The following is a 26,612-nucleotide window of genomic DNA, read 5'->3' as shown; positions in this document are numbered from 1 at the left end:
GAATCCAAAGTTCAGAAACCAGGCCATGATTGTCCCAGTCCAATACAGAGAGATTTAAGGACATTTACACAGAAAGTAGTTCGAAAATACATCAGGGTAAGTATATTTGATTCAAAAACATAAGAGACATGCAAAATTGGTTCTTAATTTTAGTGATTGAATTAAGTTGCAGTTCTTTATATACTGATCGAATATGCTCTGTGTATGTTGTAGGAGCATGTTTGTTTTCTGTAGCTGGTAGAATATTTTTTCTTTTGTGTTCTTTAATATAGAATAAAAGAATGCACAGGCACTTTGTATGGGCGGAAGACTAACATTAATGAAAACAATGTCACAACCTCAGAGAAAACAGCCAATTCACATTGATGGATTTGTCAAACCAGGATTTGAGAAAGTCTTTGAAGTATTCAGGTTTGTTTATAGGATTTTTAATTGCATGATACGTATCATGATACAGAGACTAAAATAATGGTATTTTAGGTACATATACTATAAATTCCAGAAATTACTCATTTATTTGTTCAAACTTTTGAATTACAATTAAAGGAAGTGTAAAAAATGTTGAAAACTGAAAAGGAATGGCATCCTAGCATCCAAACATGCTTATATTATGTAAATAAAAATGAAGTTGCATTCTTCGAGCATATTTGTAAGAAAAATTATGGATATTCATTTAAAACTATAGTAAAATTTGCGTATAAAAATATCATGATAATATTGTGATATTTTGGGGGAAAATCGTGATTTATCGCGATACTAAATTTTTTGCGATACCCATCAATATTTATTGAGATTATGGAACTACATATAAACATATATATAAACAAAGCATTGAAGAAATTGCTTATCCCGTTAGTATAATACGTCCCTGATATATAGGTAATTCTGTGCCTCAGTGAAACTGGGATACTATGTAAGGGATTAAGAAAGAGAACTGTGGTAATTTTAGATTATTGATTATGATAAACAGGTATAATCTGGAGAATGACATTGAGAGAGGGGGGACTTTTGCAGCATACTACAGGGGGGAACTTGTGGTAAATATCTGGGGAGGATACGCTGATCGAAAGTCCAGGGTCAAGTGGAAGAAAGATCTCATGCCATGTTTTTATTCCACAACAAAATCTCCCTCAGCAACTGTTATAGCTCACCTGGTAGACAGGTAAGTTATTGCTCACCTGGTAGACAGATAAGTTATTGCTCACCTGGTATACAGGTAAGTTATTGCTCACCTGGTAGACAGGTAAGTTATTGCTCACCTGGTAGACAGGTAAGTTATTGCTCACCTGGTAGACAGATGAGTTATTGCTCACCTGGTAGACAGGTAAGTTATTGCTCACCTGGTAGACAGGTAAGTTATTGCTCACCTGGTAGATAGGTAAGATAATACCAATATTGACAATACTGAATTCTCTGTTCACATCAGGGCTAGACAAATAGCATTGCCTGATGCCCGGGACAACCAATTTTGTTGGCGTACAAGTTATTTGATAACTGGTACCTGCATGCCCACGGACAAGTGGTTTTCCAAATCATATACTCAAATGTTGTTTTGTTTTACCTCTGTTAAATATAATGAATCACAGCAGAGTATCTGTTTTCAATGCAGTACATTGACCACTACATCCAATACGCGGTAGGAACACCTCTAGAATTACCCATTCATGTCGTGATAAAATATACACAAGAAGAAGAACATGGCAGGTATTGATGTCATATCAAAAAAAGTTGAAGAGTATTTTGGACCTTTTTATTGTCAAAATGTGAAATTCACATGGTACAAACACATGTTGCTGTTATTAAATTGGAGGTGTTGACTGGGGAACACACACAGTCATGAAGTCGAACCCTTAATTGACACTCAGGAGTGTTTTTCATAATAAAATAATGTAGATACAGGTGTATTGTTTTCATTTAAAAAATACAGCGAAATGTATAAGTATGTTCATGTATATACATTGACATGTACATGTATTTAAAATTTTAAGTTTAATAATCAATGCACAGCGCAGACGCAAGGAAGTCTCCCTAGAATTAGAAATTTCCCCCTTAATTTCTCCGTGGGAGAGTTAAGTGATTTGGGGTCAAGATTGATCCTAAATGTAATGATAATTTTTAGTTTTGAGTTATTTCAGAGAAAGGTGGGGCAAACATATTTTATGGTAGGATAAGTAATTTTACGATGGTAAACTGTCCGAGGGCAAGTACTGAAAATTTCTATTTGTCTACCCCTGGTTCACATACAAAATAATCATAGTTTTGTGGACATGAGTTGATTCATCATAAAGGTTGTGTTTAGATATTATATATACATGTATTCGTAAGTGGTGCTTTTAGGGGAGATAACTGTAATAGTTGTATGTATATAGAGGAACTATGAGGCTTTGCTTGAAAGTTATGTTTATGTTTTATCTTTTATTACTAAGTACTTTCTGTATCTGTGGTCTAGATAAAAATAATGAGTTTTATTTACCCATTGCTTGCCAATTATCATTTGCAGAGGTTTCCTGGATTATTCGGAAAAGGTTTGTAAATACTGGCCAGAGTTTGCAGCCAATGGGAAAGAAGACATCACCTTGGAAACACTAATCACAAACAGGGTAGGTAGCAGACATATTTAGCTGTAGATAGGTATTGTTTGTCTCCCTCTATATCTAACTTACCTGTACACAGGGGTTGTTTAATGTTCCCTGTCTTACCCGTACACAGGGTTGTTTAATGTCCCCTGTCTTACCTGTACACAGGGTTGTTTAATGTTCCCTGTCTTACCTGTACACAGGGTTGTTTAATGTTCCCTGTCTTACCTGTACACAGGGTTGTTTAATGTCCCCTGTCTTACCTGTACACAGGGTTGTTTAATGTTCCTTGTCTTACCTGTACACAGGGTTGTTTAATGTCCCCTGTCTTACCTGTACACAGGGTTGTTTAATGTCCCCTGTCTTACCTGTACACAGGGTTGTTTAATGTTCCTTGTCTTACCTGTACAGAGGGTTGTTTAATGTCCCCTGTCTTACCTGTACAGAGGGTTGTTTAATGTTCCCTGTCTTACCTGTACACAGGGATTGTTTAATGTTCCCTGTCTTACCTGTACACAGGGTTGTTAATGTTCCCTGTCTTACCTGTACAGAGGGTTGTTTAATGTTCCCTGTCTTACCTGTACACAGGGTTGTTAATGTTACCTGTCTTACCTGTACACAGGGCTGTTTAATGTTCCCTGTCTTACCTGTACACAGGGTTGTTTAATGTTCCCTGTCTTACCTGTACACAGGGTTGTTTAATGTTCCCTGTCTTACCTGTACACAGGGTTGTTTAATGTTCCCTGTCTTACCTGTAGGCCGGGTTATCATGTACAGAGGAGAAGTTCACAATGGCCATGTCTAAGGACGACCCTGACAAGCTCGGGAGGATACTTGCCAATCAAAAACCACTGTGGACTCCTGGTGAGGATATTTATAGCATACTGACATGATAAGTTAAGCAACAACTATTATTTATGTTCAGAACTGAAAAAAAAACAAAATCTTTCCCTATTCCAGGCACTAACCATGGGTACCACCCTATCACCTTTGCTCTATATTTGGATCAAATTGTCAGAAGAGTGGACCCCCAAAAGAGGAGCCTATCACAGTATTTCTGTGAAGAAATGGCAGTACCATTTGGTGTGTAACATTTTTATTCTGCTTTAAATTTGAAAATTCAAAGGGGAAGAGGGCATTATTTGTGTAGTATATATATATATATATATATATATATATATATATATATATATATATATATATATATATATATATATATATATATATATATATATATACCGGTATGTCTCTTTTAAACTTTGTGAGAAAGAGTCTTGATGCTTGGTAAGTTGATGTCCAGGGAAGGTCTGTTGCTGTTGTTTCATGAACATCTAACAAAGCTCTATTAAAAAAATGATCTTCAAACTGCAATTGATACAGCAAAGCACACTCATAACAAATATTGAATTCGTGCAAAAATATCATTACTTTCAAGTAGGGATGTCAAAATATTTATTTTCCTTAGTCGATTGTTCGATTGCATTATTCGAACGATAGTCGAATATTTTCGGAACATTTCCTGAAAATAAAATTGTATTTGAAACTTCAGTGGTACATGATTTATTTATAATTCAGAAACCCTTTTACTTAAATCTATTTAAGAAGTAACATCAAAATTTATGCAACGTAACGCGTGGATAGCATGATTATTTGAATTTCAAAACCTAATTTTCCAAAATGTATGATTTCCCCGTCAATAGAATTCGTAAATCGGTTTGTACATGCAGTCAGTTTTTATTTAAGTAAGCAAAGAAAAAAATTGCCAGGAGATATTTTCTAAAGATTTTTATGAAATAAATTGGGGGAGAGGGGGGTCAATCTCACATTATCCACACGTCAAGTGCCTGTAAAATGTTAAACAGGTAGATACTGCTTATTCGATTATTGTTTGCTCAGACTATCAAAATGTCCTTATACAGTTTAAAATGTAAGCGAATTGTTTTGATACATGTAATTATCGATGTGTCAAAACATATCACAGTTATGGTTCTTCCTTGCGCTTGAGCAATCTTAAAATAACAAAAAATAATTGGTACATGGTATAAGATCAAGTCCAATTTATAATTTTACAAACAAAACCTAGTAAATTGGTGGGTAATTAATTACAAAAACAACACAGGCAGTTACTGATAAATAAATCCCGCAGTACGCGGCAGTAGTGAAGCACTTATAATTACTGTACTTTCTATACGTACATGGAAAATCAACCGTTTTTTTTTTTTAGGAAAATTATCTTAGCGACTGTCTCTGAGGAAAGACGGTTTCTCAATTTTGTGATGAGAATACCATCACTCTTTTATTGCATTTATTTAATTATGATAATATTCGAATGTCGTTTCATTATTCGATCGTCGGTCCATTCGACTGATAGTCGAATAGTCGACTATTCGTTGACATCCCTACTTTCAAGTCAAGAGGAAACTATTTTCATTCCATACAACCTTTGTTTGCTTTGCAATTATTACAAATAAAACAAAATTTATTAATTTATTGATTTTAAAAGTTTCGAACATTCTACAGATCTTGACTTCCACATTGGTCTTCCATATGAGAAGCAGTACAGAGCACCTCGTATAGTGATGATGAAGAGCTTTGATCAGGAGGAGTATATCAGAAACTTCAAAGGTGACCTCAGCATTCTACAGCTAACAGGAGGGAACCCCACAGACTTCATCGGGGTAAGACGAGAAATCATTAGGGACAACAATGGCCCTAAGCTTTACTGACAGATACATATTTAAAAATCTTCATGTAGCTTTTACACTATTTCAGTTCATGATTTTGAGTATTTAAATTTTCTCTCCAACAACATATATTGAAAAATTTTCATGTATAGTAATTTGCTTTTCTAAAATTCATGTTAGATTGATTTTTCAATAGGTGAAGATCCATTACTGAGGAAAAGTTCAACAGATTTGAGTTCATTACTGGCAATTTTTTTCCAGGTTCGGAGGATGAACGACCCAGATATCAGAGTGCTCCCAGTAGGGTCTGTATGTGGTCATGGGACAGCAGAGTCCATGGCCAAGTTCCATGCTATTCTAGGGGAGGGTGGGGTATGGCATGGGAAGCGACTGCTCTCCCAGGACTCGGTGGATAGATTCCAGCGGATAAAGAGTGGTGGGTATGATCTGGCCTTTAGCATGGATGGAATGTGGAGCTATGGGATGATGATATTCCCAGTAATGGAACAAGGAAAGCCTGTGAGTGGGTGTTGCTGACTATTGGCAATTTTACTTCAGTGAATTATGTGAAACGATACTGCAGATGAAAATTGTATTTATAAAAGAAGTGTACATTAAAACTTGATTTAAATACCTTGTGTTGTAACAGTGTAAATGGGAAAAATAATGTGCCAAATATTTAACAAGTTTTCTACTCTTTTCAATAAAATGCATCTACTACATTTATAGTACAATCAACATACATGTATGGGATCTCCCATGGTTTACGGTTGGATATGATTTTTTTATCCAACAAGTTGTATGTCTTTATCCCTGAGCCCTGGCGAAGGGATAAAAACACACAAGTTGGATAAAAAATCATATCCAACCACAAACCATTGGATGTTCTTTTTATCACATGTTTTATACATACATGTAGCTGTTTCATGTATTACACTATTTCATATATGTAAATCTACACTATTTGATCAAATTCATTCAAAACCCATTGTAATATCACAGTGGTGGATATGAAAATTATATCCTATGAGCTATATCCACTGCATAAAGGAGTAAACATGATAAATTGAGATATTTTTCTATTTAATTGAAATAGATGTTCTTGTCTTTATTCTAGACAATGTTTATGTTTGGCCATGGTGGATATGGAGGACAGATGGGGCTGGCGGACACCACCTACAGAGTGGGGCTGGCATACGCCACCAGTCACCTAGACCCCACATCCCGTGCTGGGGCTGATGCAGACAAACGCTGGCCATCAATGTACAATGCACTTTATAAGTGTATATATCAGATAGAAAATATCCGCGTCCCCAGGAAAACTTTGTATCTGTATGAGGATTATAAGAAAGCCCAGAGTTCCAGCAAAATGTGATTGGTTTTTTTTTCTGTATACATATATATTCCATTATTTTCTTAAATGTGTTCTAAGAGAGGCTAAAGGATATAAATATGTACAGCCTCAGAGATGCAATATTCCTCAGGGACAGCTGAGAACTATTGTAAAAAGTTTTATCATACTTAGAAGCACAGGACCTATATTTTTATATGGTTTATATGTACCTAAGTGTAAATAATAAAAACGTAATTTATTCATGATTTTCAAAGCTTTGTTAACTGATTTTATGATTATACAGTTGTTGAATTTTATACCCAATAACCAAAATTATTTGTTGACAATAAATTGAAATTTAAAAGCATGTGTTAAATGATTACTGATTCTGAATATACATATTTCCTTGATATCTCAATCATCATGTTTTCTTTTCTAGAAAGCAATTTAAAACATAAGTGACATATCTGAGTTATACAACTACACACCACTTAAGTAGACATATAAAAGAAGATATGGGAATCACCTTTGTCAGTCTGTGCAATGTTTCTACACCAAAACAATGTAATGGAGAAACAGGAAAGATTGTACTCTAATAACATGAGAGTGTTCTCAACCATAATCCAATTCATTTTATCATGGTCAGAGTCACTAGAAGAAGAATTGTATAGTACTTGTCCAACACATAATATTATAGCTGGATAAACATAAATGCTATGGCACAGTGGTTAGAGCGTTTGCTCGAGTCACAGTGTAAGGAATTGATCCTTATGTCACGGGTTCAAATCCACTGTGGGGCATAGAGACTGGTCCTTCAGATGAGACCATATAAATCGAGGTTTGTTGCAGAAGGTGCTGGCACGAAAAAGATCTTTCACTGCTCAGTGGCCAGTAGTCAGTCGGTCAAAATTTGCAGTCCTCCACTGGCAAGTATTGGCATCTCCATATGAGTGAAATATTCTGGAGAGGGATGTTAACCAACCAACAAACAAAACGTTAAATGCTAAAACTCATCATCTGGGCTGTTCATGACTTCAAGGTTTATCATGATCTTGACCCAAGGTCATAGATAAGTTCAAAGTTAATGGCAGTCAATTATGTCATCCGTGTGTGGACTGTATCTTTGCAGTCAAAAACATTGGACACCCATACTGACGAGAAGATTGCTCATGATCTTTGGGAGTAGTATAATCTTCATCCAAGTTCATTAAAGCAAGCTCAAAGTAGAAAAAAAGTGTAAACTTTACTTTGTGAAGATGGACATTGAAGTTCTATAAATATGTAAACTTTTTAAGTAGTAGCTTGTACCAAACTTGGATCTTGATTATACATGTATTCTACTATTTACACAGTCAGGTTTTTTGGGATGGGGAAGGGAGCATAATTTGATGAGTTCACAGTATCATTGTTACAAATACAGGAAGTTTAAATTGTTATGGGAGTTCAAGTTTAACCATGTTACTCTCTAGGGCATTTTGTATTACAGACACTTTTTTTCACTATAATATACTCTTCAAGTGCTGCATGGCTTTAGTGATCTCTACACTATACTTCTCCAGGTCTCTGATCCTAGGCACTCTGTATTCTTTCATTCTTTTTTACACAAAACACTGGACTCTTCTTTAGTTGTATCATCTTTATGATCATGATATTCTTTAATATACATTTAAAATTCTATCATATCATGAACACTTGCGCATTTTCCCTGATTTCGCAATGGAATTCTGTATCAAAATTGAATTTAACTTGTAATTGTTAACATTTAGAAAAAAAACAACCTGGTATCCTTTAATGATAGTCATATTATACTTTTATCATACAAATATAGTGTATGCATGCCAATAAAGCCTGCAAAACATTCATAAAAAGTTTCAAAGCACCCTTAAAATACAAACTTCAAAATAAAGAATTATTGCAAAAGAACTCCCTGAAAATAAGAAGGTAATTTGGTGTAAACAAGATTGTGCATTTCAACCTCAAGTACATATATCTTCAACGGAATTCATTTCTCAGTTTCCAGAATCCTATGCCATTATTTCGTTCAAACACACATATTTTGTTCAACATGGCTTTAAATAAGGAGGAGTTGGAAGGAGGAAGCTTCGGGCCGAACTCATCCAGAATCTCCTGAGTAGAAGCCTTGCCAATCATACTACACCCAAACAGAATAAAGTTTTTAATTTCTGAGATAAGTTTGTAAGAGTCTGAATCAATCACAGGGTTTGTGGAGTTATCTCCCATGTCATCCTCCTCTTCATCACCGGCTGTGGCCACTAGCTCATTTCTCTTCTTCATCTGGTTCAATAAGAGGTCAGAAGTCATAGAACTCGATGAAGATTGTCCTGTTTTTAGATCTTTCACCACGTTGCCTACCAGAGAACCATCAAAATGCTTCACAGGTGGGTCTGAATCAGATTTTTTCAACTGCAAAAAGCAAAGTAATCATGTTATTAAGACATGAAATTTTCTTATTGTTAAATTGACTTTGCTATATTGTTTAAATAAACCATACAATTAGGAAAAATAATTTTTGTTTAAAACCATGGTTTCATTATAAAGATGCTCATATATTTCGTGTACAATGTACTGTACTCCATACACCCATGTAAATACAGAACCTAAGCATGTGATAATGAATCTTACAGTGGACACTGAAGCAGTAGGTTGTGTCTCCTGTTTCTTTGTGGAGTCGATCAACATGCTATTCTTCTTCTGTCCAAATCTTGGCCTGAAAAAAAAAAAAGAAATAAGGATACTTGGAATGTTGTTGGAAATTGAAATACTTGATGTTCTTTTCTATAATAAATACAAATAACTTACTTTTTGACCCCTGATTGGCCAGTCCAGGTAGGCAGTCCTGTGATTGCTAAGTTACAGGCTGACCTTGACCTCTTCAGAGCTTGAGCAGCTTCCTTGGCAACTCTAGCAGCTTCATTCTCCACAATCATGTAGTCATGCTTGGAAGGATCCATAATCACATCATGCTTCATTGCAGTGTCTATACCTGTATGCGTAATGGTAAATTTAAAAGGGCTTCAAGGTAGAAAAAAATATACAAATGTATATCATATATATGAACATATACATGTATGTGTATATCGTGTTACAGACCTTTTTTGAAGAGTTTGTGGAGGACGTAATCATCCATGATCTTCTTCTCTTCCTCCTCCTTCTCCTGATTCTGTTTGTACACATCCTGTTTAACAAGATGAGGTATCTTCTTCCCCTCAAATTCTACAAATGTATCAGATACAAATAAATGGTACCCTTCAATGAGACGTGACTCAGTGAAAAGAAAACAGCAACAATGTAACAATCTAATTTTACCTGCATCTCTGACCCGCTTCCGATGCTTATGTTTATGATGTTTGTGATGTTTTTTATGGTGGGAGTGTCTGTGATGAGATTTATCTTTAGATGATGATTTTTTTTGGTGATGAGGACTAGACTTGGCTGTATCACTTTGTTTATCATGACAATCCCTGTCATTAGAGTCAAGCCTGACTGATATCTGAGAACAACCTTGACTGCTTGTGGATGGTAACTCACTCTCCATTATGCTGCTTTGAACAGAGTCCTTAGAATCTTCAGATCCATGAGCAGAACTGTCACTCTTCATATGAACAATATTCTTAGATTCCACTGAACAGATACCTGCAGTATTGTTTGTTATGGCACTACCATTGTGTGGCACTTTTTCAGAAGACTTTGATTTCATTAATTTAGAACTGAGCATTTTTGCCAGCTCTCTCATTCTTTTGATTTCACTCTCATCAAAGTATGTGTCATCCTCTTCTTCTTTCACTGCTTCAGCCTTCTTTTTATCTTGAAGAACATCAAACCGATTGGCTCTCTCTTTGACCTCTGATCTCTTGACCTCTGACCCTGTTCCAGCAAAGATTGCTCCCGTTTCTGTTCCTTCTTTATTGCCTTTACTTCCAAGTTCAAACAATTCATAAAGGTCATTGGATTTGAAGAACCGCCTCTGTTTTGGATCCTTTAAGACTCTGTTGGTCAGAAACTGCTTGAAAATTTGTCTAAAAAGAAATAACAAAAAATTATTTTTTTTAAACAGACCCCAAAGAAAAAGAAGTAGGTAAACAGGTATACAAATTTAGAAAACTGACAGAGGACAGTGACATACCTGTGGTAGATTTTCTCCTCTATGGTGCCAGAGGTCAGGAGTCTGTATATAGTGACTTGTTTGGTTTGACCAATCCTCCAGGTCCTTTCTCTGGCCTGGGTGTCTGTGCTTGGGTTCCAATCAGGGTCAAATATGATCACCCTGTTGGCCCCTGTCAGATTTACACCCAACCCACCCACTCGTGTGGTCAGCAAAAACAGGTAGATTGAAGGATCCTACAATATTGAATGATTTATACATGTATAAATTATGTAGAATAAATTGGAAAATACTGCCTCCAGTAGTACATGTACATGTACATGTACCTGGTGCTATATATTCTCAATATAACTATTGCAAGAAAGTAATTATTCTTGAAAATGAATTTCACTTTATATTATTACATGTAATAAAATTAAAAGAATAGACATACTTTTAATCAAGTTTGTACTGTACCTGGTTATAAGTGGTTATCATGGCCTGTCGTGATGAGATGGGTGTACCACCATCCATTCTGAGATAACTGTAGTTACGACTCTGTGTGAAAGACTCTAAAATGTCCAACATCTGCAATACACATAATCTATGGATAAAACATAAACACTATTTCCAATGAATGTATAGCTGTATAACATAATAGAATATTTTTTAAGCTGAAATACAGTTGAACTTTGGTATCTCAAACACTGATATCTCGAAATGCCATGGATATGTCCAAGTGATTTGGAAGTCCTAACTACTTATTCTTTAAGTATTTTACCCTCAATATTTCGAATCATCAGATCTCTCGAAGTTTTTTCTCAGACCCATCGAGTTCGAGATAACAAGGTAATTCTAAGTGGTTTATAGAGGGTAACAGACTAGCTGTGATGAAGACAGGAGAATCTCCTCTACTTACCGCTCTACTCTGACTGAAGAGTAGAACCCTGTGTCCCTGTTGTTTCCATAACTTCAGCAGCGCCTCCACGACAATCATCTTTCCTGAACGTTTCCAGTAGCCATACTCCAGGGATGGGTCTCCCTGGCTGTCCTCACCAATGAAAAGCTTGGGTCCACCTGTACAAATGTCTGGGTGATTACAGATCTTCCTCAGGGTGATCAGGCCAGCAAAGATCTGTAAAGCATCATAATAAAATCAGGAGCTACTTCTGGGATTCCTTATTCATTATGAATTGATCAAATTTATGAGCAATAAAATTACTAAATTGCTTTTTCTGACACAACAGTACATACAGTGTATAAATTCTGAGCTTGAACAATTTTTGTCTCCATTCCATTACCTGGTATTTCCCAGCCAGAATAGCCTGACACTCTCTTGACTGGAGATATTCTAGGTACACGTCTCTCTGTTCATCAGTCAATCTGCAGAACAGTACCTAAAAAAACAACCTCCTCCATTTAACAGTAGAAAATTTAATTACTCTACACAAACTGAAAAATAAAATGTCATACCTCATCCTCCTTGAAAATTTGGATACACAAAAACTTACATGTATATACTTACTTGTTCATTTTTACTTGGAAGGTTAATTTTGACATCTGCTTTCATCCTCCTCAGTAAATATGGATTGATGGTGTCTCTTAACACACAAGCACATTTGTAGGCTGTCTGAACCTGCTCAAACATTGTTAAGGTATTAGACAACTTATCTTGTATGTACCAAAATTGATAAAAATGGCTTCTGATGTTGACCATTGCTTACCTGCATTTCTGTGGCATTGGCATATCCTCCCTGAACTATAGGAATTGAAAAATGCTGCAGGAAATCTGGCAATGTGCCAAGTTTTCCAGGGAACACAAAGTCAAACAAGGACCAAAACTCCTTCAGGTTGTTCTGGATCGGGGAACCAGACAAAATGATTCTATGTGGAGTCCGAAACTGAAAGTAAAAATACATGCATCTTATCAAAGGAAAAAAGCAATGTTTCCAAATTAAGAGACAAATAACTCTCCATCAATGGGCAAAACTGATTATCAAAATTTGGCGTTTTCCATTTGGTTCATAATTTATTAAGTTAAATCAATACTTTTCAGATTAAGTTACTAAAAGATATTGAAAAACTCTCTGCCATATTTAACTATCATGTACATGGGAACTGAGGGTGAATATTGGCCTAATCTGAAGTCTATAACATTAACCCAACCCCTCCCTTTCGTACCTGACTTCATACTTTTGTTATATTTACCTGTTTGCACGCCTGCGTTACTTGAGCATCTGGGTTCCTAATTTTGTGGCCCTCGTCAAGCACCACGTAATGCCAGTCATACGGCAGGATCTTGTCCTGATGGATGACCAGGGTGCTGAAAGAAGTGATAAGGACCCCCTTATCCTTCACAATACTCCGTACCAACTCCTCCTACAAAATATTAACCAAGTCAGTGAGTGATGAGGACCCCCTTATCCTTCACACTACTTCGCACCAATTCTTCCTACAAAATATTAACTACATGTACCAGTAAACAAGTTAGCTGATCAATCCTTCACAATACTCTGTACTAACTCCTCCTACAAAATATTGACTAAGTCTGTTAGATCATTATTATTGTACATGTATTTGTTATCTTAATACATGTATATTGCAATGTCCTCCTTAGGCTCCTATTCAAGCAATCTCTTTCCAGATTCATCACAGATTATGACTTGACTCCAATACATGATCCACAGGTGTGTGGAATATTTCAACTCATCTAACAGCGGAGAAAGTACCAGAAGAGTTCAGAATTGTCAGACTTACCTCATTCCCAGTGAAGGACCCAGAGGAGTGCAGGATGGCCACCCTGAACAATGGCCACCACTTGTGGAACTCTTTAACCCACTGAGACATAACTGTTGTTGGTGTTACAATGACTGTAGGCCCTAAACCACGGTATCTGAAATGTGAAACAATCCATGTTGAGTATGTGAATCAGTGAAATTGTGTACAAATAGAAATAATTTATAACAAATACTTGTGAGAATAAGAGCAGAAAAATTGTAAAACCAATGCATGAACAGACAAACTAATACATAACCATGTAAATTTACTGATTCACTATCTCTTTCTAACCCCTATTTTATGTCAATTTTATGAGACAAAACCAGCCTACTTGAAGTGCTTGGAGACTATTTTGCTCTGCCTGAGGGCTGCCAGGAAGGCTATCATCTGGATGGTCTTGCCCAGTCCCATCTCGTCTCCAATTATCCCCCCTGCTGACTGACAGTGCAGCTCCCACAGCCAGCTCACACCAACTCTCTGATAACTAGATGTAAATTTGTACATCTAAGATGTGCTGTATTTGGCATTAGTTATCACATGTGTAACATTTTTTTAATGGCACTTAGTTTAATGTGGTTCTTGTTATTTATCAGATATTGAGAATCTTTTTAAAAAATAACAATCATTGTTACATTTTCAGTCTGAGACTCTGAAACTTACTTTCTTGCCTCCTATGATGGAGTGTGATAAAAAAATCAGGAAAAGATCAGAAAAATCTTGATATTTACTCTCTTTTTTTGATCTACCTGGTATCAGTTTATGTACAGTGTACATGTAATTCAGAATCTTTTTTGAAGCAACACAATTTACAACTACATGTATACTTATATTAAGATGTGCTTTTTTTCTCTTTAAACTTTAACACTGTTAACATTTACTTGAATAACTTGGACCAGATTCTGCCCGGTACTCGGAGCCCTCCCTCCAGTTCTTCATCAAGCTCCTCCTCAATCTCCCCAGTATCCACCCTCTTTAAACTCTTCCTCTCAAGTTTGTTAAATTCCCTATAAAAATATTTAATACTGTTGTAGACATCCTTTTTTTTCTGTGTGGGATTAAGTTAAGTTATGTACACAGTCTAAAATTTCCCGTCTAAATTTGTCACAAATCACAACAAACTTTAAGTAAGTTTAAGACACAATGGCAGTCCATGAAATCCACTTAATTTTCTAACAGGAATTGTGATTTTACAGAATTATGACTCCATGTGAAAAAAAAATATGTTTAAAGTACATTGATACATGTATTTAATCAGAAATTTTCTGTCACATAAAGTTTTCTTTCTAAAACAGAATTCCCCCTAGACTTTTTTCAATCTTACTCAATACGGCTGTGATAGAAATCTTCATCCCCATCATCTTTGCCTTTTCGCTCTGCAATGTCTCGATTAATTTTCCTTTTGCTTGCAACAGCAAAGTCCTCATCTTCATTTGACACAAAATACTTTGGAGGTTTCTTCGGCTTTATTATTGTACTCTTTTTCTTCCGTTTCTTCTCTTCTATTAACAGTTTAAAAACAAAAGTTATTTACTATTTATAGATATAGTCTGAGAGAGCTAACACACACCCAGTAAAATAATTTAGTAAATCATTACTTGATATGTCTGGTTCATCCTCTAAACCTGAGTCCTCGGAGCTTGGTCTCATGAGTTCCCCCTCCTCTGGTCGATACTCATCCCCCTCTGACAAGTAACCCTCTGGGTCATCATAGTAACAGTTCTCTTCATCACTCAAGGCTGAATCTTCACGGAAATTCCTGGACATCCTAGAGTATCTCCTCTTACTTCTGTAATTGTGTTTGTAAAATGCCCCCTCCACATCATTCCGGTAAGATTTCTTGTCTCTCGAGTCAAAAAAGTTTTCAGATCTGTCTGTATTTTGTGACGTTGAAGCTGGTGAGTCTATCATTCCATGGCTGACAGAAGAATTTGAGCTTTCATGAGTTTCTTTATTACTTATTGTTTCCTTTGATGATCCATTCTGCAAATGGTTGTACAGGTTTTAATACTGAAGGTACATGAATACCCTGTCTGACATAACATTAAGCAAAATAAAACCGATATCTTCAAAGCAGATAGTTACCGGTTGCCTCATTTTTTTTCCTTTTAAAATTGGAAAAGAATAAAAGTATTCTACCTCATTCACACCCTCCCCTGTAAACTTTGGATCCTTTTCTGTTGATGATGAGACAACAGTTCCAAAAGGAGTCATCTGTCCCAGTCTGATCATCTTTTCTTTTTCTGTCTCTGATTTAGAACTCAGTCCTAGTAGCTTGTTCAGTGCAGCTCCATCTAAATTCAATAGAATAAATAAAAATCTTACTGTTTCAAACATTCTTCCTGCCTGAAATTGCATAGCAATATCATTATTATTCTGAAAAGTTTACCTTGTTTAAAAACATCCTGTGGAATGTCTGAGGTCCCATTTATCTTGATCTGTAGTGCACGTTGTCTTGCATACAAAGTTTTCAGTTGACTTAACTGTAAAAAGTTTAAGCTATTTCATTATTTTTTTTTAACAATGATTATAATCAAATTATTAGTCAGCCCATGGGCTGACTAGTTACGGTGGGATGAAACTGCAAGTGCGCTTGCGTAATTTGGAATTCTGGGAAAAAGATGTACATGACTTGCTCCAACCAAAGGGCGTGATTCTTGACCTTGATCTATATATAGACTGCATTGTTCTTCGTCGTTCTCGACGAAAAATTAAAGAAGAGATTGTTTTAAGTGGGAAATATGATACTATGAAAATATTTCAGTGCTTCTTATAGAAGATGAGAAGTTTATATGCAGAGCACATTTAACACTTGATATATATATACCTTCAATCGCCGTTGCAAGTTCACGGATTTGTGTGTATTCCTCTGAATGCCTGATGCAAGACTCCCTCGATCAATACCTTGCATAAGACATGTACGCATCGGAATTCACACAATAATCCACTTGCACAAAGGTCCCAAAACAGTGAAAAAAAGAATCTCTTTTCACTTTAATGATGAAAGTTATGAAAACGTCAGAAGATCACTTAAGATGTGTAAAGTCTTATAATTTACACAATAATAGACATGTAAGTGCCGCTTGTGCACGTGAACCGCGCCCACAGGTGAGAAACTGACCACAGTAGAACTTGAGAGTTGAGAGAAACTGCGCGGATTTATAGACAGCCCCCCCCTCCCCCAATTAGAGAGGGTGAGCGAGATGGAATCCAGTATCATTTTAGGGTATACGTACTGTATGTATAAAATATTTTGAATTTCCAGTTTATTACTTTATTTTGGAAGCAATTCTTTTCTTTCCTAGTAACACTAAAATGAATGCTTAAATTTAGAAATTGAAAAAATTATATACATACAGTATGCATCCCTCCCCCTTCCCCTATCATGCATTGCCTCGAACATGCACGATTAAAAACTTTTATCTAATAATAATTAACACAATCTAACCCAAGGTCTACCTTCCTTTTAAGCATCATAATCTATATCATTTATAGAATTTAACAGTAAAATTAAAAATGTATACATTCTTCAAAGTTCAATGATTGGGATCATAGTGGCTTTGTTCATTTCTGAGACAAACTTTATCTCATGGCCATAGGAACCGGGGGGGGGGGGGGGGGGGGGGGGGGGGGATCGTGCCCCCCCAATAATTTTTCCGATATATAGACTACTATAGAAAGATTGGCTACTATATGCTTGTGCCCCCTCAATAAAAACGTCTGATGACCTTTTAATTTTTTATTTTTGTTTTTTTTTTGCTTGTCAAGGAATTTTTGGTAGTTAATAGTGCCCCTCCAACTGAAAATGTATGGCTGTGCCCCCCCCCCTCCCCTAACTGAAATTGCTTCCTATCTGTATCTGATGTCCGCGTCCAAGAGAAATTAATTGGAGGTCATCATAAAGATCACGATGTATTATAACTAAAATTTATTCTATGCTTTATTATTTATTATGTACAGCATTATGTTACAAATAAGAAAAGGACTGGGCGAATTTTAACTTAGACGACAATGACTTTTAATGAACACAACATGATGGATAAAACAAATCATATACCATCACAATACAAGAAAGAAACTTTCTGTATTCCAGTGGCTGACTCTCAGCTTTTTTTTAAAAAGCTAACCTTGTTTTAATTAAAGAAGGATGTCATAATGTGAGATTTACCTTATTTTCTCTCTGATTCTGGACAGAGACTAGTCTGTTTCTTACATGACTGTTTCCCACTGCATTTCCCAGAGTTGACAAAACTTTATCCATAGTTTCAACTTCTTTCTTAACTTTGCTTTAAACATAAGAAATTGGAGATAGGTAATTCAAATCAATATAAATATAATAATGTATGTGTTACATAAATATTATTATACTACTTACGCTATATCATATTTGATGTCTGTCTCTTCCTTTTGAAGCTTCTTTTTCTGTTGTTCTTCCTCTTCTTTAGCCAAGGCCATATCTACCTGAGCCATTACATCTGTATGATAAAAATCCATGAATTCTTCATTAAAACTGACATACCGGTATTTTGTCTTGCAAAAGATGTACCTGGGGATTAAATTCTTAAATACATGCTTACTTTTAGGTTCCTCTCTAAGGTTGATCTTAAACCATTTACAAGAGAGAAAAAAAACACTCATTCAGAACAGACCTTCCTCAAATTCTTCTTGATTGAAGACAGTCAGCCCAAGATCCCCCAGTTCACTGTCTTCATTCATTTCTGCGAGTTGTGCAGAAGGAATAAGTGTCCTATCGACATGAAACCTAGTTGTAGAATCCTCCTCCTGGGGAGCAGAATCCTCATGACCAGATTCTGAGGGACACTCTCCTCTCACTGTACCATTCCAGTCTTCCATCACACCAGAGATGGAGCTTGGTTGGATTTCACTCATTTTGAACGCTTATATTGACTTCTAGCTTACTGGAATTAAGTTCACTAATGTGATGTTTCATTATGAAGATCTACTTTTCCATTCTTCCATCCATATTTTACGTCTAGTCAACACCGTTTAGAAACACTGCTTCTTCTGCAAGAAAGATTTCATAACAACCCCTCTCAGTAGTGTCGCTTATGTACATGCCGAAAACTTTATTTTATATAATATCTTCATGAAGTAATATTCTGAATTTTTTATTTTGTAATTATGAATAATTTAAATAACTTTTGTTGATAATGTTAGTGATAATGAGTACGTAAAAATTATTTATTTTATGAAACGTAAGCGGCTAAAATTTACTTCCGGTGTAAACAAAAAGTTGAGAGACATGTCGACTGTTCAAGTTCTATGCCCCAACGGCCGGCGACAGAACGTTAAAGTAACGCCAAATACGAAACTACTTCAGGTAAGTACAAAATACCTTTTTTATGCTTATTTCAAGCAAACGGTCGGCATTTCTTTTAATGACATGTCAAACTGTGTTACAAGTCCTTCTTGAAGTTTCAAATTTGCATGTCATCCTTGGGCAACACACACATTTTATAAACATTTGATCTACCACTTCAGTCTATGTTGAAATTCAAAGAATTTTTTTTAGCCCACATAGAGCTTTGTCTAGTGAATTTGAGTTTATCAATCTGGAGTAAATAAATCTTCTCTGAATATCATTTATCAGGTCCAGGAAAATCACTATATTTAGCTATATAGCTTAATTTACCTATATAGCTTTATTTACCTATATAATATAGCTTTATTTAGCTATTTTAGAATAAGTTTCTGTTTTATGAAAAGCAAACAAAAAGTCGCATGAAAATTATGGCTGATATTTTTTTTAAAATGTTTGATAAAAACAACCTAGGGCATAAATAGTAAAAACATTGCCTCTTTTAAACACTTTTTAACCAAAAAATGCATCTCTGTTGTTTGGATAGCTGTCCGTTACTGGAAATGCGATGAGGCATGACTAAGTGTGATTGCCTTGCATTGTGCTGAATTATTACCAATCAATTATCTTGTTGACCAGAACTGCTTTTCTTTGTTAAAGTAGCTGCTTATTCACAGATTAACTGTTATACATAGCCCCAAAACTTTTAGATCTTTGATTGCAATTGCACAAAAGGAGAAACATTTTTAAAAGTGGGTTTTTGGTGAATTGAAAACTAATACTGCCTCATTATGCGACTTTTTGTCTGCTTTTCATAAAACAGAAATTTACTATGAAATAGCTAAATAAAGCTATATTATATAGGTAAATAAAGCTATATAGGTAGATTTAGCTATATAGCTAAATATAGTGATTTTCCTAGACCTGTTTATAGTTACGGGTTATCTAATCTCAGCGAGATTCGTAGGGACTAAAAATTTTGGTCTGGTGTCCCTACGTAGGGACACCAGACCAAAATTTTTAGTTCCTACGAATCTCGCTGAGATTATGCAGGGACACCAGACCAAAATTTTTAATCCCTACAAATCTCGCTGAGATTATGGGTTATCATGCTATATGAGGAGTCAACTCGTAACCAGAATGTTAGTTATGTAACCAGAATCTTGGTTACGAGTTGACTTTTGCCTTTTATTATGAGTTGACATATTTGGTTCAAGTTGACTTGGTTACAAGTCAGTCAGGGTACAATTAAGTTGAACAGAAACCTTTGATGTCAAACTACCTACTTAATTATACACTGTATTAATTATTATTTATAACCAAGGTTTATGTACTTTCTGTTTCCAAATATATCTGTTTAAAAAGTCCCTAAAGGACTCCCTTATATTAGCCCATTGTTTCTATGACATTATTAGGCATTGGAATACAGTGTGGGAATTGAAAAAAAATATATATCCAAGGGATAAACGTAATAAATTCCATTCAAATTATATTTTTTAAGTGATATAGTCTTAGTATTCATTGATATCCACAGTATTTTTCTCAATTCACATGTGAATTTTAGAACCAACATAATAATAATAATAATTAAATTTCGGTGTATGTAAGTTGTAATCCCTTCCCATTAGCCAGTGTTATTTCTTGTTGTTTATATCAGTATGAAAAGTTCTGTTTACATATCACTTGTTTTATTAGACATCATATTCTATTTCAGGTACTAGAGGAAGTGTGTAAAAAGCAGGGATTCCTTCCTCCAGAAGACTACTCACTTAAGTATGATGTGTACATTATTGTCCACTGTTTCATGAAAGCATAGGACATTAAATCTCATTCAGTCTGTCTATCTGTCTTGCACAAAAACTTTAACGTTGGGTATAACTTTAAATTGGTTCTTTTAGCATGATGGACAGACAAGACAGTTATAAGCCATAGATCATGGCACTCCAACCAATAGGACCCAGAAAGCGGGCAACCACAATTCTCTGAATTTGCTTGTTTTTTTATCTCCCCACAATTAAGTTGGGTTGGATATAGTGACATGCATGTGTGTCAGGGTTGAGTGAGTGTGTGTATGTATATCAGAAGTTATGCAAGAGATAATTTATATTGGGATTGATGTGCTCATTTGCAAGGGGATGCTCTGCTTTGCAGTGCCTTTTTTATTATTATTTTCATTGTTTTTTTTATATTGTGGTTCTCCTCTGGTCATGCTTGTGATGAAATTTGAGAAAATGTCATAAAAGAGATAATGATTTCTTTGATGTAATGCTTTTTGGGGAATTAATTAACCCAAAATACTCAGAGGTACTGCAGCTTTAGTCTATATTTATAATGTCTATTTACCTTACCATTGTAATTATTGTATTACAGACATGGAAGAAAGACTGTAGATGTTACCCTATCCATAAGGTATTCCAATCTACCCAACAATGTTAAACTGGAACTGGTGAAGAGTGAATCCAGCCGAGCAGAACAAGATGTTCTGATTGCCTTACAGCTGGAGGATGGTCAGAGACTTCAGCAGACATTTTCACCTGCCACATCACTGTGGGACATACTACAGCACTGGGAGAAAGCAGACAGGTCAGTCTCTGGGAAATATGTACTGATTATTGGTTCTTCTATTTCAAGAGAAATTTGTCAGTGGATAATACATGTATCTGGAATATTTTTTCTTCCAGAGCATGACATTCACACAGAATATGTACAGTATTGAAATGTCAGACTTACTGAGACAGAGTACATACAAGATTTACAGTAAAAATGAATTTTTATAAAAACACGGTTATTTTAGAGTAAAAGTAATTTTTTACAGTGCTCACACAGGAAACCTGTGTAAGATGGATCCCTCCCATACACCCCCCATCCAAACTACTTGTATCTACATGAGAGAGGAGGTGAGCTAATGCTTGTAATATATGTGTGATTATTGGCTTGATCTACTAGTCCCAGATAAATTAAAAATAACTGTACTGAGTTTTAAGACCTTGCTGTTTTTAATTGTATTAATCACATGTATAAAAGTATAACAATGAAGATTCACTTTATTCCTAGGTAATAGGTGAGGTTGCACTACAGACCATGACACTTAGAAAACTTGGTTTAACTAGTGGAAAAGCTGTCATAAGGTGAACATCATATAATACTAGTACTGTCACTAATTTCACTAATTTTTATGGGGGTTTAATTTTTGTTGTTTTCAAGGTATGAGGAGACCCACTAATTTATGACCACCACGAGATGTAAAATGTCATATACATGACTACTCAACAATTCTTCATCCACAAAATCAAATCTTTATGAACCCATAGTTTCTTCTGACTGCAATAATTGGGCCCCACGAAAATATGTGATTTTACAGTATACTAGTATATGAATACAGTTTATCCACAAACTATTGAATAATTATTGGACTGTTTCATACACTGTAAAAATATCATTTCATAGTTAGTCAAACATATGATTTCATATCACAATTTAATAAAAAAAAAAAAAAAAAAAAAGAAAGGATTAGATGTTTATTGTGGTAAATACACTCAGAAATATTTTTGTTTTTCTTATCAGACTTGTTCACAGGCCAGTAGATGACACAGTGATGGCAGAAATTTTAGATAAAATAGATAGAGAGAAAACAAAGTTGGAGAAGCTAGACTCTTTAGCTCAAAGACAGCTGCCCCAACAGGAGGATAAATCTCTACCTCCTAAAGCTGAAGAGCTCATTGACAGGTCTGAGGAAAAGTCACAATCAACTGAAGACAAATCTGAGATTTCAACTGAGTCAACAAGTCAGACCTCGGAAGCCATGGAGGTAGACCCAAAACCCAGTACATCAGTACCCAGCACATCACAACAACCAATGGAAGTAGAGGAAAGGATTGAAACTCCAGGTCATAGGGCATCAAATGAGGGTAGAGGTCAAAGTCGTGGTAATCAGCAGCAGGATTTTGTAGAAACAATCAGGCAGATGAATATTCCAGGGGTTCAAGTGTTTGTTCCTGGAGATTTCAATGAATTGTCACCACAAGAACAAGAGGTAATGATGTAGTGCATGTACCACTAAAAACTAATAAATTTTAAAATCAGTGATGTAGTACATGTACGTTATAACACTAATAACTTCTAAAACCAGCCATAATATTACTTTGTAATGTACAGAAATTATTTAAAGTTAAATTAAACCAACAATTATATACTACTATATTAAATTGTAGATTGCAAGACGTTTGGCAGCATATTACATGCCACAAATGGGTTTACACCCATCACCCAATCGGCAAGCAGCAGGGGGATCAAAACCAAAGAGAGGTCGACCTCAAGAGGCAGTTCAATTTGCAGAGTTCAAGGTCATTTATTGTTGTCTGTTATGTACATCTTGTTATAGAAAAAAACCTTCTGATTAAATACAAAAGTTTTTTTTCAATACTTATAAAAGTGTGTTTTTATATTAACACAGTTTCCAGAAGACACAAAAGGAAAAGATGTTTATAAAAATGAATTAAGGTAGGTTAATGTATATCTGTAGAAGAAGGAAAATCAATACATCAACAACTTTCTTATGAACAGTGAGAATAACCATGTACATGTAATTAAGAGAAGTCTTCTAAGGATAACCAGTAAATTATTTACTTTGTAGTGAAGTCAACCGAGAGGAATACAAGGTAAATTCAGACATCTTACTGCTGCTTTGTTATCCACCTTTTCTGATGCCTTTTTCTCTGAACTACATGTATATTTAGTAACTTCTATCTGATTCTAGCCCTGTGACAGACAAGCTGTTTTGTTTAATGCTGAGGAAGTCATCCAATCAACAGCTTCAAATGAAGGTCAGTTGTCTGCAATGCATAAGTAAGATTAGAATATCTTATCAGCTTAAAAACATTACAAATTTTTATAATGAAGCCTGGAATTTAAGAATGGGATATAAACTTTTCTCAGTATCATTTGGGAGATGTGCTGAACTTATGCTAGTTAAGCCTGTCATTCAGTAAATTTTGTATTTATTTGGGATTGTAGATCTTCCTGATGAATTCTTTGAAATAACAGAAAATGATATCAGGAAAATGATGGTAGACCTACAGAAGAAAGCGTAAGTATCTCAGTTCTCTACTGCATTCAGATGTATCATCAAAATTATGCTAAGACTATTTTTAGCGCTACATGCATGTAGAATTGTTGAATGATTTGAAAACAAGTTTGGAGCAATGCAGGAGATTCCTGTAAAATTTTATATGAATCTATACTGTTTCATTTGGGGAGGAGGGGGTGCATTTTGAGATCCTGCTTTATTTAAATACTAGAGTGGGCTGTATGTTTTATTGAAGGTGTCTTCTTGTCTTGCATTTTGAAGTTAGTTTATACTGAAAGATTACACTTAAGATTTATAATTTCCCTACACAGACAAAGTGAGATGGAGCAGCCACTGTTAACACGAAGCATGGTTCAGGAAAGGCTAGAATCGCAGTATTCTAAATACCAACATGTGGTCATCCGGATCCAGTTTCCAGACAAAGTAGTGCTCCAGGGATTATTCCGACCAAAAGAGACTGGTGTGTGAGAGAGCTCCGATTTGTTTTCATTTTAATTTGAATTCTTGTTTTCTAATTCAGGAAATAATTTTTGACAATTTGAAATGCATAATTAATTTATGTTGTATAGCCATCACTGATTATTTGATTTTTCAGTTCATGCATTGCATAAATTTGTGAAAGAATATCTGGAGGACAAAAGCCAAGGATTCTATCTTTGTAAGTACAAAATACAGTTCAGTGCTATCACCATGCATATGTCATAGAAGAGGATACACTGATCATATTGAATTACATTAACTAACAGTATGCTGTACATGTATTATGATCAATTTTCTGCATTATTTTTCAGACACTGCACCTCCAAAACAGGTGTTGAAGGATCAAACACTGAATTTGATTCAGGTATTGTATGCATTTTATAAGCTCAGAAAGTAATTTTTCAATCTTAGTGCTAATATGGGCATACATGTACATGCAACAGTTAAACGTAATGAAGAACTAAGTCGAAAAAAAAGTTTGTACATCAATTGTAATGCAGTAATAAGTCAGAGAAATGTTTGAAGATGAAGTTTATGTGGATGTATTTTACAGGCAAAACTAGCACCGGCCTCTGTTGTGTATTTTGGATCAGAGACAACAAAAGGTTTGTCACTTTCAAAACATATATACACCTGTACATGTATGTAAATTATTTTAAAGTTTCCATCCAGGTTTGAATGTTTTTGATTCTGCGCAGCAGTAAATACTATATGCATTACCAGTAGGGAACGTTCCTTTATTATGCATCTTGTTTGAGTTTTCACACTGGTGATGTGTAATTTTTATATGTACATGATTTCTGTTTTACTTTCAGATCATTATCTTTCGGAGGCTGTAATGAAGGAAATCAGTCCAAAGAGCAAAGCAGAGGATATTGTGGAAAAAAGGCAGGTTTTTGTCAGGAAATATTTTGAAAAAAAAATATTATGGTCACCTCTGCTTGTCAGAAAATCTCAAAAACTTCTGCTGTTGGTTTTAAAAGCAAATAGATCGTGTACAGGAAGACGTGCAGATATACAGTAGATGTATCTTATTTATACCCCCCGCAAACGAAGTTTAGGGGGGGTATATTGGAATCAGCATGTCCGTCTGTCTGTCCGTCTGTCTGTCCGTCTGTCCGTCTGTCTGTAGACGAGATTTTGTCCTGACCATTTCTTGGAAACTGTTGGAAGGATTTGTCTGAAAATTTGTACACTTATTATTCGCCATATGAAGGTGTGCACCTGGTATTTTCATTATGATTGGATAATTTTTCTGCATTTTACAGGTGTTTTTTCATTTTTATTATTTGGTTTTGTCTGGATCTGTTCCCAGAAACTATTGCGTAGATTTGTATGAAAATTTGTAAACTTATTATTTACCATATGAAGATGTGCACCTGGTATTTTCAACATTATTTGATAATTTTTCTGCATTTTACAGGTGTTTTTTAAAAATTTTTATTGACTTAGTCATTTCGGGTTCATGTCTAAGGTTTGAGACATAGAATCTAGAACACCTGTACAAAAATGTGAACTACAGCTTAAAACTACTCATTAGAACTAAAAAAAAACCCACAAAGTATTAAAAACAGTTTTTACATTACACAGCAGATAGTGTAAATCCATTTGTCCCTTGGGAGTAATGAGTGGACATGCATCCAGTTAAAGATTAATTAATGAGTTCAGTGTGGGAAGCTGTTAGGGCATCTCTGATCAGGCAGGTCTTATCTATATCTCCGGGGAATTGGGCAGAAAGAAAGAAAGATCTCTGTTGTCTAAGTCTCTTAATTGTTATTTATGTCTGTCAAAATACATAGTTACTAAAACCAGCCTTTTATTTTTAAAATGAGTTTGATATAAAGGTATTAAAATCGATTTGATTTTGTATAATTAATTATGATATTTTTTTTTTTTTCAACAATCAATTTGCAGAGTGTCATGTCTCACAAAGATGACAGATAGTTGCAAACTATTTTTTCAATGTAATAAAAAACACTGTAATTATTAGTGTTGATATTTTATTAGGCTGCACCTTAGTTTCATTCATTAAAATAAAGTGCCCCACCACAGCATTATACGCCCATCAAATATTGTTAAATTATCATAAACAGTTTAGATTCAATTGGTCGAATGACATCTTAGTGAGACAAGGCAGTCTGCAATTTGTTGTAAAGATATAAAAATTCAAATAAAAAATGTACAATAAATAATTAGTTTAAATTATATTATACAATATCATATAAGTTTTAATTATTATAAACAATATCAAATTAG

General features: G+C 35.1%; 3 protein-coding genes across 3 annotated transcripts; 2 read left to right on the top strand and 1 right to left on the bottom strand.

Annotated features, from left to right (window-relative positions):
- The first annotated feature begins 10 nt into the window (after window positions 1–10).
- Window positions 11–6,946, top strand: LOC133189734 (beta-lactamase domain-containing protein 2-like). Its single transcript, XM_061325134.1, has 9 exons — window positions 11–96; window positions 273–411; window positions 971–1,162; window positions 2,501–2,600; window positions 3,335–3,440; window positions 3,537–3,659; window positions 5,097–5,254; window positions 5,522–5,779; window positions 6,378–6,946. The coding sequence occupies exons 2-9, from the start codon at window positions 299–301 to the stop codon at window positions 6,633–6,635; spliced, it is 1,308 nt and encodes a 435-aa protein (XP_061181118.1). The 5' UTR covers window positions 11–96; window positions 273–298; the 3' UTR covers window positions 6,636–6,946.
- Window positions 6,947–8,267: 1,321 nt separating this feature from the next.
- Window positions 8,268–18,462, bottom strand: LOC133189560 (DNA excision repair protein ERCC-6-like). Its single transcript, XM_061324930.1, has 22 exons — window positions 18,120–18,462; window positions 17,846–17,945; window positions 17,639–17,756; window positions 15,860–15,953; window positions 15,610–15,764; window positions 15,037–15,453; window positions 14,795–14,967; window positions 14,352–14,477; window positions 13,805–13,957; window positions 13,453–13,588; window positions 12,904–13,074; window positions 12,420–12,596; window positions 12,221–12,331; window positions 11,997–12,092; window positions 11,615–11,830; window positions 11,173–11,283; window positions 10,738–10,952; window positions 9,921–10,630; window positions 9,705–9,827; window positions 9,414–9,597; window positions 9,237–9,321; window positions 8,268–9,017 (listed from the first exon to the last, which is right to left on the bottom strand). Exons 1-22 carry the CDS (start codon window positions 18,358–18,360, stop codon window positions 8,586–8,588), a joined length of 4,344 nt encoding a protein of 1,447 aa, XP_061180914.1. The 5' UTR covers window positions 18,361–18,462; the 3' UTR covers window positions 8,268–8,585.
- Window positions 18,463–18,702: 240 nt separating this feature from the next.
- LOC133189663 (tether containing UBX domain for GLUT4-like) lies at window positions 18,703–25,380 on the top strand. Its single transcript, XM_061325062.1, has 16 exons — window positions 18,703–18,811; window positions 20,505–20,563; window positions 21,161–21,373; window positions 21,606–21,687; window positions 21,845–21,918; window positions 22,355–22,823; window positions 23,002–23,133; window positions 23,244–23,290; window positions 23,424–23,448; window positions 23,547–23,613; window positions 23,804–23,876; window positions 24,188–24,336; window positions 24,472–24,534; window positions 24,668–24,720; window positions 24,910–24,961; window positions 25,172–25,380. Exons 1-16 carry the CDS (start codon window positions 18,734–18,736, stop codon window positions 25,378–25,380), a joined length of 1,845 nt encoding a protein of 614 aa, XP_061181046.1. The 5' UTR covers window positions 18,703–18,733.
- The last annotated feature ends 1,232 nt before the right edge of the window (window positions 25,381–26,612 follow it).

Source organism: Saccostrea echinata, unplaced genomic scaffold (assembly GCF_033153115.1).
Source record: "Saccostrea echinata isolate AGI-Se365-2 ecotype Australia unplaced genomic scaffold, CSIRO_AGI_Sech_v1 ptg000019l, whole genome shotgun sequence".
NCBI lineage: Eukaryota > Metazoa > Mollusca > Bivalvia > Ostreida > Ostreidae > Saccostrea > Saccostrea echinata.
The sequence above is the reverse complement of the archived record's forward strand: the minus strand, read 5'-3'. Positions and strand labels throughout refer to the sequence as shown.